Source organism: Epinephelus lanceolatus, chromosome 7 (assembly GCF_041903045.1).
Source record: "Epinephelus lanceolatus isolate andai-2023 chromosome 7, ASM4190304v1, whole genome shotgun sequence".
NCBI lineage: Eukaryota > Metazoa > Chordata > Actinopteri > Perciformes > Serranidae > Epinephelus > Epinephelus lanceolatus.
Genome location: NC_135740.1, coordinates 23963917 through 23977232, shown reverse-complemented (window position 1 = coordinate 23977232; position 13316 = coordinate 23963917). Strand labels below are relative to the sequence as shown.

The following is a 13316-nucleotide window of genomic DNA, read 5'->3' as shown; positions in this document are numbered from 1 at the left end:
CATGCATTTGAATTGTTTCACAATGCTATTCCCTAAAAAGCTCTCTTGCTTTCAGCGACTGCGACAACACAGCTGCAAGAGCCGCAGAGAGAAGACTGAATTTGACAAAGAGACTGAGAAGATTAGGACGGGACAGGCTAGATCCAGTCACTGCTTCCTCCACATGAAGACATGGAGACAGCGAGAGTCACATTCATTTACAAGGCAAGAGTCTCCCCCCAGTTGATAAGTCCTCATCTGACTCCCCAAGCAGAAACATGGCCCTGATTCTATAATCTCACAAAGGAAGGCAGAAACAGGAGAAAAGCAGCACAAAAATATGTGCTGAAAAAAATGTAGAATACTGGAGTGCTGGCGATGCTTTGCTCTAAAGTGTCCACTCTCTTGCCTCTAAGAAATTACCTGTCTAACTCGATGTGGGAACTTGATTTGACACCAGTGCCCCCTTTGCAAACTTACATTCACAAACAAAACAATACCCCGGAGAGTGATGAGTCATGCTGAGAGCAGACAGATGGAAAAGGGTAAGGCAAGGCAGGGCAGGGTGACTCTCCTAAAAAGGGTCAATATGTTGTGCTGGATTTAAAAATAAGACAAATCGTGGGGCAAACTGTAGTCTGGCTTAGTTAAACTGTGGTGCCACTGAAAAGGTCATATTGTAATAGACTGCTGCAGGGATGACGTTTTTTTGTAGGCTAGCGTCGCCCTGGTTCCCTTGTCAGAAAGCCAATGGGACTTTTCCAAATGGATTTTGGATTACCGCAGAAAATAATCTCTGAGGTAACAAAAGTCTATGATACTTACATGTTTTGTTCAACAAGATAATATTCAGAGATAAAAAACACTTTTATGACTTTTGCAGTGTAAATGCAATCGCCAGAAGTGAAAAGGTAATGTTAGGCTGTAAACAAACTACACCACAGTTGCATGACTCTGATGTCACCACCACAACAAAGCTGTAAAAGTGTTCTAAATCATGCTTGCTGGCTTGCATACCGAAAATCGGATCGGATGTAATAGAACATCCTGGTATCTTTGGCATACTGCATTTGACATACTAAATTTTTTTCTGGTACACTTTATATATAGGTAGTATGGATATTGGAACTCAGAGCATGTTCTGTAGTCTCATTTAGCCACTTGCTGGCAGCCACCTTTTTTAGGACACATAAAGCTTAAAAATTCATGAGCAGGGTATTTACTGATGTATTAAGTTGTAGAACAAAACATGAAAATATCTTAAGCTTGCGTCAACCACAGATCTTATTTCAGGCATCGAACCCAAAACCCATTGAACAAACCCACTGACTTCAAGACGAGTGAACCAGAAGTGCTACAGTGCCAACTCATTTCCAGGTTTTAGGACTCATTCCTGCACCCCTCTAAGTCATTGCTCTTTTAGGAAGGTTCCTTTTGTGCTTTTTCTGATTAACATATGTCATTTTGGTACAACAGGCAATATGGGATTTGACTTGTGATGCCAGCTCTACTGACTACTTTAATCTGTCTTCTTATACTGTACTCCGTGCCTCTTCCCTGCGTCTCTTCCTTCATAATTGTAACAGACTCATCTCGCCCAACACTGATCTCCACACAGCCACTGCTTCAATCTGATTTGTCGATGGCTGTTGCAGAGCAAAACTTCCCCTCTTTTCTTCTCTCTGTTCCTCTCACACGACCAACCTCCTTCTCTTTTCTTCGCTACCCTCTCTCTCTCTCTCTCCATCGCTCATTTCCTCTGACCTTTCAACTAATCTTGCGTGAAAACCAAGCCAGCCAGCACCCGTCCCTCCCAGTTATTGACAAGCCTTAATCATGCTTATCAATGTTTATGGTAACATTAATGTGATTGGGTATTAAACAGCTTGTCCATCAATGATAACTACCAGGCACATTAGAGACTAGGATGGTTTATTTGTTTCACACTGATGACTGTTGCCCCCGGCTCTGTTACTCTCTCCATGTATCTCTAACCTCTGTATTTGAAAGCCTCTGTATTTGAAATGCTGGAGTGACACAAGCCACTTTAATCGATAATTTTGCATTCACAGACAGATTTTTTCCTTCTCTTCCCCTGAGTTTGATCTCTGCAATCTTCAATCCGGCATCTCTGCGTGTGAATGTCCCTTCACTCCCCTGTTGCCGCCCAAGGTTTTCACAGCCACTTAAATCACCCAAGCTCCATTTTGCCACGTCTAATTTATTCATCCCCTTGTCTCGCCCAACCATCGGCCAGTTGGGCAGAAGCGCAGTGGAGCGCAGTGCAGCGTTACATAACTAGCTGAGGAGGAAGAGGAGGAGGAGGAGGAAGAAGAAGAGGGGCCAGGAAGTGCAGGGATGCAGATATGAAACACGATGCTCACCACCAAAATGGAGGGTGGGAGGAGGGGGGGGAAAAAAGTATTAAAAGATCCTGAAGGTGCGATTCTTTTTTTTCCCCTCCACACTGCAGTGGTAGAGAAATCTGTGATTGTTATGATAGCAAACAGTCAGCTGGGACCACACCCTTCTTCAGGATAGCACCTGCGTTTGTTAGTATGCCGCTTAGTGTGTGCGCATCGTGATAAAAACAAAATGTGATGTTGCTGTCTATTCAAAACCTAATTGTTATTCATGTGTCTGTGTTTTCACTGCTATGCCTGGGTGGTGATAGAAGAATACATTTTGTGCCTGCATAAATTACCATATATTCCCCGATCTGCTAACAGTAAATGAAATAAATAAAAAAACAAAACCAAAAACGGTTGTGGTTAATAATACAATAATGATGGCTTGCTGTGGGTTTGTTAAGAGTGATTATGTCTCTGCATATGCATATTGGAGTGTGTAATAGTGTGTGTGTGTATGTGTGTCTGTTTGGGTTTCATGCCAGGTTGAACACCTTGCTGTCTGCTCCCAGCTGGATCAAGTGGCAGATGGTGGACACAAGCAATCCCAAGTGACAGGGCTTAACACAATAAATGTAGGTGCATGGGTGGGAGTTGGAATTGTTATCATTGTATCGGTGTGTGTGTGTATATGTCAGTATGTGTAGGTGCTATAAAAAATAAAAAATAAACGGAGAAGTAGAAATTGATTTATTCTCCTGAGAGAAAGAGAGGGAGAGAGCTGGCAAGATATATAAAGACTCAGAGAGCGCAGGATGGGAACAAAAAACAGAGTGACAATAAAGGAAAGCAAATAACTGAAGTGGAGAACAGGAAACAGATGGGGCGGAGGGATTTAAAAACTGTGAAAAGTCGCTGACAGCTTCTAGACTGTTCTACCTTGCCCTTCTGCTTGTGCCAAAAATGGTTTCACACCAAATGTACTTTAACCTAAAGACTGCAGCTTTAATTTAAGCTACGGAGCCTTGACTTCAATAAACTGACTGTTTGTGTCTTTTCTTTGCCTCCGTTTTGTGTCTTTTTATCCACTACTCAAAAAACACGTTTATACACAAGTAATTTAATAGAGCAAAAACATTTTGAGGGAAAAGTAATGCTGAGAAAATAACATTTTCTATTAACATAATGAGGGGATAATGCAAATTAATGTATCTGGTGAGTCACAAAAATGTAGATACTGAATGTATCAGCAAACTGTCAATGAAAACGAGTTTCACTTATCGGTAAATTGTTCGCTAACAAATATGGCTGGGTATTGTTTAAAAAATTATGATACCAGTACCCTTAAAGTGATACCAGTAGAGTGCTTCAATCAATACCCATAATGTGAATGGACTTTACGTAATGTTACATAACAGTTAAATGACAAAGTTGAGCTGTTTCGGTGTGACTTTGTTGGGACTGATTAATGCAGGGGTGCCAAACATACGGCCCATGGGCCAGAACCAGCCCACTAAAGGGTCCAATCTGGCCCACACAATGACTTTGCTTAACATAAACATTGCAGAGAAGTCATTAATTCCACTGCTATTCCTAGTTGCCCAAATGATCCAGTTCCTATTTCTTCACAGAGGTAAATGGGAAGTCAGTGTGCTTGGACCTTTCAGTGCTTAAGAGATATTATATTTAGCACCACTATCAACTCATTATGGTAAAAAATACAACTACTTTCAAGGACATCTAAGAACAGAGAAGATAAATTGTTGTTGTTGGCAGGTTTGAGGAAACATAAATCTGGTTTTAGTTTTAGCTGAGAAGATCAGCAGTGCAGCTGTGAAAAGTAGCTACCTTATTGCTAACGAAATTGCTAACAGACATATAGTTAAAATTATTTATCAGTTATTTTGCTGTCATATTTCAGCCTTCATCTCAGGTTGTTTGTCATTTGTTTTGTAAATGGATTTTTCATTAACTGTGAACATTTCGAGGATGTAAGCTACCTGTGATGACTTTGTACGCCCACCGCCCTCCCCTACGAGCCCCTTCCAAAGCCTACATGGTACATGAATGTAGTGTTCCATTACCTTAGAGAAACAATATCTCTGAACATAATCGAGGCAGCCATTATGTTGCCACAACAACGTAATCAAGAAGGCAGTATAGAAACATACAAAAGTCATTTCTATGAGAAGGGGTTGCGACAAAATCCCTCAAAATGTACGTATTCAAACTTGTACCCACCCCTCCTGATGACACTGACAAAGTTATGGTGCTAGATGCTACAAAGTGGATCATATAGTCAAGCCTTGAAGCACTGAAGGAGCAAAATGAGTAGTCTCCTCTTGCCCACCATTTTTTCTTGGCATTTTGCCTCCACCCTTGAGTCTATTTTTGCCCGCTGCAGTTGATTACTGTTAACCTTAATCAAATCTGTCCTCTCTTCCCTCTGTGTGTATGTTTCAGCGCGTATGTGTGCGATCTGTGGCGATAACGAAAACAGTAAACCTGCATCCACCTCTGCAGTACACCACCACCCCAGTGAATGTAGGTCACTCTCCTGTTACTCACTCCTCTGCTCCCTCCTTCCCTTTACACCTCTTACCTCCAACTCTCACTTTCCAAACACGTCCCTCCCTCCTTTAACTTCGTCACCCCCCCTGCTCTTCTGTAGCTTTTGCCTGTCGTGTATGTGCGTTTCAGTCAGCACCTCCATTTATCTTGTCCTTCACCTGATGCCAAAATGTTTTTTTTTCTCTTTCCCCCTCTTTCTCCCTCCTTCAGCACCTTTTGTCCCATGCCATATGTTTGCACTCCCCTCTTCTTAACAGCCCCCCCTCCCTTCCTCTCTCTCCTGCCAATATTAGGGGCCATGAATGGTTGCCGTGGAAACTACATCCTCCAGTGAAGCAGTAGGACATTGGTAGGAGTCATGGTGACAGTGCTTGTGCTGATGGAGAATAATGCTGCAAGCTCTCTCCCTCTCCCTCCCTGTGTCTAGTCTAACCACTCTCCCCTAGCAACAGCAGCCTTGTACTGCTTCCTTCCTTTCCTTTGCAGACTTTGCTACAGTCAATCACTCTGATTTACTCATCATCAATCCCTCCCAAACAGTTTATGCTCATCGCGTCTCTACCTTCCTCTGCACCTTATCATTTATTGCTTATTCTCATTTCTTATCACCCCCTTGCTTTGCAACCTGCACATCTCCCTCCTCCCCCTCCGTCTCTCTCTGCATCTCTGGTTGCAATGCTGCACAGCTCTCTCTGAATCCCTGCGTATCTTTGGTTTAGAGACAGAGATGTGAAATAGTGGGAGAGACAGAAGAGGAAGACATAGGGGGATTGGGAAGCAGATAGGGAGAGCGAGTTAGACAGCAAGCAGAACCCTGATTTCATTAATGTGGGTCTGTTAATCTGGGCGTGGGCTGCGCTCCATCTGTCACAGCAGGAGCAGCACACAAAGCAGGCAGCCAAAACACACTCAGAAACACGGCCAGGCACACACGCACGTTCACACGAAAAAACACTAAACAAGATGCAACAACACAAATGCACAAATCGCTCCCGAATCAGAGGAGGGAGAAACAGGGGCGTTGTCTGCTGTACCTCCATGTCTCATGTCGAAGCAAAAAATAGACTGTGAGGCAAAACATCGCCCTGCAGGTACAGCACAACAGACTGAAAGAACTCCCTCAACAAACCAAACTCCCGTATACTCCTGCTCTCCACCTAAGGACTGCAGCCTGCCTCGCAAACAAGATGATTTAGTTATAAATAGCACAGACTGTGACTCACAGTGATGTGACAGGCCACATTGAATCAATATCTTCATTTCTCTCATTTCTGAGACATGATGAACAGAACTAACTTCAAAGTCAGAACACAAATCTTTCCCAATCTTGTCCTCCAGTCAGGGAGCTTTAGATATACATGTTTTTCATATTATCTGCCACTCTTAGCCCAGAATTACCCTTAATCCAACCCTAAAATCTGACCTGAAGCTAATATAGCCCTCAGCTAATATGCCTATTCTTAACCTGGCTAACAATGAGATAAAAAATGGACAGCTAGCCTTTAGGCAAAGCATGTGCACAATGTGTTGTTCTCCAACTGCCACAGCTTAATTAGACCACCCTAAATCCTCACCAGCTGATCTTGTTATCACCGACCCACCCTGAAGACGTCACGACTGCCTGTTCTGCTGTCTCTCTCTGTCGCTCTATCTTTCAATCGCTCATGTTTTGAAGTGCCTGCAGGCTGTAAGTCCTCAGCCAAGGAAACAAATCGATGGCAGAGCGGAGGAGGCTGTGTGCGTGTGTGCGTGCGGATAGGAAGAGACAGTAGCTAGTGTGTGGGTAGTTTGTCTGCCTGCCCAGCCCACCGCCTCCTGTCTATAAAAGACACGAGTCTCGGCCAATTCTACTTTCTTGATTACAACAAATCACCTCTTTATCTAAACTTAATTACACCGTCGTCCTCGCTCCACTCCTCTTATTGTATGTACTTCTGTCTAGTTATCTCACCTGCCCCCTCCTTCATTTTTCTCCGCAAGGCCACTCTTTTCTTAACTTCACTCTTAATCCTTTACGACTCCACTTCCCTGTCATCCCGAGGAAAGTCAAGAGTTGACAACTGTATTCTCCTCAGTGCACGGAGGGCGCTGACACTGTGTGTGCCGTGGAGTCTTCGGTCATAAATCTTGGTTAGGGGCTGGGAGTATGGCATCATATGCAATGACATTCACATTACAATGTCCGTGAAATGTCATCTAGCATTGAGTATGCTGTCATTTAGGGATTTGTTTTGTTCCAGCGTTCCTGTTCTTGAGATCGAGCTTGCACTGTTTTCTAATATGCTTCTTTGCAGTGCTTTGTTTGAGCCTTGGTGAGGTCTTTTCCATCCTGATGAAGGACAGATGACCAAAAATTATTTTGTCTTTATGTCAACAGAGGGGTGACAAAAAAACAGAACAGCATGGAACGCCTTTATTGGGACCATCCACAACTTTTGACAATGGAAAGGCAAAATTACACCATTCTGAACTGAACTGGACTGCTTGGTGAAAACAGTCTGTTCTACCCTTGCAATATTTCTGACATTCTTGACAACAACAATGTGTCAAATGCTGGAAAATGTTAAATTTAGACTTAATGGTTATCAAGCAACGAGCTAAGTTGACGCTTCCATGTGTGTCGCTTGCCTGCAGCTGCTTCACAGCAAAGACGTTGCCAATAATTACTATTCTGTTTTGAACACCACTTTGAATTTGACTCGTATCTGCAATTTCATAGGCTGTCTTGCAGCTGAAATGCCTGGTGGCTTAAATTCTTAAAAAGACTGCTTCCTTCATGAGAGTAATAGTGAAATATATCACTACAAAGCATTCATCTGCTTGTTGAATGTATGCAGTTGTGTAATGCACAGATGTATACTCTACACGTTATCAAAAGCTTACAAATACACAAAAATGTTCGATCCTTTATCTTTGTCTTTGTGAGTGTGAGCATAAGAGAGCTGGACAATGAGAGAGATCCACATTAATAGATGAGGGAATGCAATTGTGTTTTATTCTTCTTCTCTAATGTGTTCTCTAATGTTTGTCCTCTGTGGCTCAGTGGCTTATGCCTCTGTAAACATCTCGCTGATAGTACAATCAACTATTGGCTCTCCCTCGCCCTCTTTTTCTCTGCATTGTCTCCCTTCCTGATACAGAGAGCAGAGATATCCATCTACGCCTACGTAGCATGTGTCATTTCCTCTCCCTGCAGCAGTGGGAAGTGGTAAGAGTGGGTCGTGGCGATCTCGTAGCTGATATCTCTGTATTCCTCATTTTATGACTCTCTCGTGGTTTGATACACTCTTTAGGAATGTACAGTTTAGTACATGTATAGGATGGTCCTAGCTGGTCTGAATCTGTGTCATGGACAGGGTTGCACAGAGATCCATTAAACTAGATTGTAGATGGTTGTTACAGCACTTTGGGTCCATGTGTGCCATGCGGACCTCTCACTTTATATACATTTATTATTGTACTGTGCCTGTTGAAGGTAGCTGTGACTGGTTTAGGTGAGAGAAGCTGAGTCTTACCAGCAGCGCTAGATGCAGTGGGCCAGTTCTGAACCAGGACACCTTGGGCTCCTTGCATTACTGAGGACTCTTCCATGTGCACTGAGCTGCAACACACAAAACAAACATGCACACTTTTACACACTTGAAAAGTTACCAAATTTATGATATTACAGATGTTCTGATACCATTTATCTACTGATTCCGATACCTGGATTTACGTATTGGGCCAATACCAAGTACCAATCTGATACCAAAATACCAAAAATAGTGGGTTAATTTTTCAATGAAAACTGATGGTTTTCCAGGGTGTTATACTACTTTGAGGTTTATTAATAAATTACGTGGTATCAGATCGGTGCTTGCATATTGACCGATAGACTATCAAGCATTTTAGGTGGTAGCGGAGGCTTTTCTGACACTGGCATTAGGCGATTATTTTAAATACTAAACCACGCTAAATTAAACTGCAAAACAAAAAGAATGAATACATATAATTTAATACTTTGTGAAGCTCTACTTTGTGATTGTTTCACGTGACTTAAATGTAATCTCCCACATATTAAATTCTCTTGTCTCCATATGCTTCCTATAATACACAATATTACAAATACAGACCTTGGTACTGTGGGTGTGGGGGGGTTAGAAAATAATGTTCAGATTAGGATTAAAGTATTCACCCTACATTTTTCTCTGGCATTCTCTGGATTATGGATTACAGATGGCCGCTCTTACATTTTCACACACACTCTGGGATTCGGCACCCTCCCCTCTACTGAAAAACACCACACTCTCTGTAGTGCTGAACAATAGCAACAGAAACGCTGCTACGAACCACAGTTCTCTCTCACAGCTTCTGCCTTATCTTTAGAAAGGGGAGGATTATATTTTCTAGCTCTGACAATAAGATTTTAGTCATGACGATCCAGGTGAAACTTGTTATCTTTACAAAGGGCCACTGCTTAGTGATATGATCCAAGCAAGGAGGGCAACATCTCTCTTTAAGTGCCTCTTCACCTAAATTATACAAGTAGATTGCAGCAGCTGACATGATCCATTACCCATGACATGAACAGGATATTCAACCATAATATGAAATTGTCTGTCTGTGATTTGGATGCACCACCCATTTAATATTACCTTCAGCTGCTGGGTGTTAGCAGCAGATTAAAGTCTTCTCGATTAAATTTTGTTCAAAAGAAGATAATTCAGATACAGATATAATTCTACTCAAATATTTGTTCTAAAACCTCTAGACTCTCAATCTCTGCCTCCTGCTGTTCCATTTTAATCCACCTGTCTACTCTTCTCCCCACTGTCTCCGAGTGGAAATTTAGGTCTTTAGAAGTTTAAACCTTCACTGACGTCTTTAATGTGTGCTAGTCTCTCTTCTCTGTAATTTGTTTTCTTCTGAGGCAACAATAATGATTCTACTCCAAGAAAACAAGGAGCTTTCAGTCTTTACAAACAATTTTGGGAACCAGGGAGTATTAGAATATAATTGTGTAAATAAGAGTATAAGTCTGTAGCTTATTAATGTTAAAAGACAGTTAATATGTATCAATCTAGATCCTTGTGTACAGCAGTTCTGTGAAGAAAACAGAAGTGATTTGGTGATGGAGGCCATTTTAAATGCTGCTAAGCACTAGCATCATCAAGGTGCACTGATCAAATATTAATGGAAAACACTGGGCTGATAAAACACTTTTCAGCTTCTCTCTTGTCCCTCATCATTTCATTCTCTCCTGCCGTCTGTAAACACATGCGTCCTCATCATTTTCCAGTATGTAGACTTTCTGATAGGGCAAATTTCGTTTGCTTCAGATTAGGGGTTTTACGATATACCAGCAGTGATGACAACCATGATATTTTAAAAAAATAAATTATATTGTTAATGTGTGGTTAACAGGTCCATAATAATAGAGAGGTGCCTTGTTGTTGATGTTTTCTTTGGTGCTGCTGTGTTATTGTCGGTGTTATTATAGTTGTCTCTTTCTTTATCTGACAACTGCTGTACAGTACACGATGAATTTCCAAAAGGACTAATATCTGTCTCTTGTATAACTACAGTGATCACAAAATAAACCCCGACACAACCCCCTCAAAAAAAAGCACAATTAGTAGGAAATCATGTGCATTTTGACAGAGATTAAATTAAATTAAATAGGTCAGCGCCATTACATGGAGTTTGGGTGTGATATCCAAAATCTCTTTTACGAGCTCTGATTATAAATGAACATCCAGTGAGGCTCGGTAATGGGACATGCGGGATAGTCAACTTAAAACACATCAGAGGTAGTGAGTCACGAGAAAGATTTAATATGTTAGACGGGTTCACACAAGCACATTAATGCTCATTAATCCCTGCTGTAATTATGAGGGGATCTGTGTAACATTAATGACACTCGGATGGTACAGAGTTAATAATCTGACTTGGACATCAGAGTGCACACATGAATATGGATATACAGGATGGGTGTCTACAGTATACAGATGATGTAACACGTGGGCTGGGAAATATATCAATATTATATCGATATCAACACGGTCTCACAAAAATACATGTAAACTGACATGACCTCTTAACATCTCTCAACTAAATTATGCCCTGGCAAGACGAAAACAATATCAACGCAGTGTCTATTATGAAATGTTGAGGTTTGGTTATGCGTGCGTTTATTTTGAAAGAGACTGTATGTAAACGGCAAATTTACCGTCAAAACATGAGTGTATTTTGAAAGAAGACAATGCATGTAATAGACATAATTTGACACGGTTTCCCAGAACGTCAACAACCTAAGCACCCAGGGTACCTTTCATGCCGTGTCTGGACATAAAAGGTCCATGACCAAATGTCAATATGTGACGAGGTCATAGTGAGAATGTGTTGTTTAGAGAAACAAATTCACTTGGTTAGGTTTAGAGAACAAAATAATACTTGGTTAAGTTAAAAGAAGATCATGGTTTTGGTGAAAACAACTATGTGCAAGATGCAGATTAGGATAACGAAGGCATGATCCACCCTACTCTTCCCCCTGACAGGCTTGTACTTGTTACCTTTGTTGGTTGGATTAGTTAGGTATATGCATGAGGAGTGAGATTGGTTAGGGTTTGGGTAAGAATGTCAGGGTAAACCAGTCAGAGGCAGAGTAGGGTGGGTCATGCCTTCACCATCCTAGGAAACACAAAGTTGCGTACGGGACATAAGTGGTGTGAAACTTCCATACCTTGTGTAAATAGGTAAAGTACCTGCATAAAGTACTTTGTCTAATTATGCAACATCCATAAAGTCATGTATCTACGTTGACTTTGTTTCACACAGGACATGAACAGCCTTCTGGTTGAAAGTCCATGTTTGTTTGATCCATCCCACCCCCTCGTCCCTACCACCTATTTAATATGTGTGTCCATCACAACAAAAGATCCTTACTGACTTTGCATTGGCATTGTTTTTGTGTTGCCAACACATAATTTTAACATATTTCCTGCCCACAACCAGGTAATGTGTTGTTATGACTTTGTGTCCATCATTTCTACGAGACTGGGCTGCCATATTGTGATATTAGACAAGATATCGTCTTTTTTGAACATCATAATAGAGTAAGTGTTGTGTTTTCCTGGTTTTAAAGGCTGCATTATGTAATTTCTGAACTTGACAGACTCTAGCTGCTCTATTATTTGCCTTTTCCCATTTGGTCATTGTACCAACATTACAGATAATTATTATCAGGAATCTCACTGTGCAAATATTTTGTGAAAGCATCAATAGTCAACTCTACAACATCATTGCAATATTGATATCAAGATATTTAATAAACAATATTGTGATATTTAATTGTCTACATATTGCCCAGCCCTGCATATAGGCATGGGTCTCAGGAGACTCATATCAATGAGCAGCAACATAAGAAGGCAGTGAAAGATGTGCGCTCTTCATCTTTTAATGTGGTTGTCTCTACCATAACACCGCCATGGATACAGAAATAATCATTTGCATGTGTGTGCACATGGTATCATTATTATTATCATTATGATGGGCTTGGGTGTTACAGAGAAATACTACTACTATTTTCTGTGGCATAGAGATTGTAAAGCCGCTTGTTGTCTGTTCAAGGCCACTGTCTCAATCCATCTATGCCATATCTATCTATAGGAAGTGGATAGACTAGATGAATATGATCAGTGGTAGGTAGATAGACATGTCGTGGGTAGCCCATTAAGCCTGGGACTTTTGTAATTATGGTGCCACCTCATTAGTATGACCCTTGATTTGCTCGGGTCCATCTGATCCCACAGCAGGTAGTAGCCCAGTGTTTTATGGGTAATCTGATCACTGGTGTGGTCATGCAGTAATCCCCATGTCTCTGATAGGCCATCTTTCCTCCTGACTACCTGCCCTTCATCCATCACTGACCCCCGCTCTGCTTACCCTTCCCTCCTGTCAGTTCTCCATCTGTCTATGGTAATATTGAGAGAGCCGTGTCCAACTGCATTTCTCCTCACTATACCTCTTCTCTCTTATTTCACATTCAGTTTTTTTTCCAGTTTTGATGATCATTACAAGAGTAACTGTTTCTGCTTATGAAAGCTAGATTTTTTTAATCAAATCTAAATCATTTGCTTGTTTTCTCACAGTTAACTTTAACTGTGTGTTTAACAGAAATAATGTACACTGAGAAGTGTGAATGTAAGTGGGTAAAATATGGTGGCATTATTCTGTTTTTGGAAAAGACTGTTACTCAGCCCCACCCGTTTCCCCTCAGCACTGTAATCTCAGCTAAGCAACAGCTGCCAGCAATGATGATCTCAGACATCTTTACTGGAATACATCAATGAATGAACCTATGTGCCTCACCTGCCTTTGTGTAGAGCAGCAATGATTAATCCATTAAATGATTAGTAGTTAACAACGAAAATAATTGCC

At 41.3% G+C, this 13316-nt stretch overlaps 1 protein-coding gene across 25 annotated transcripts in view; it reads right to left on the bottom strand.

Moving 5' to 3' along the window:
- Positions 1–13316, bottom strand: part of LOC117260979 (protocadherin alpha-C2-like) — a 198071-nt gene that overhangs the window by 6435 nt on the left and 178320 nt on the right. For all 25 annotated transcript variants that reach the window (XM_033633148.2, XM_033633142.2, XM_078169351.1 and 22 more), the window contains exon 3: positions 8414–8499. In XM_033633148.2, coding sequence (XP_033489039.2) covers positions 8414–8499 — 86 coding nt within the window. The remainder of the gene's footprint in view (positions 1–8413; positions 8500–13316) is intronic.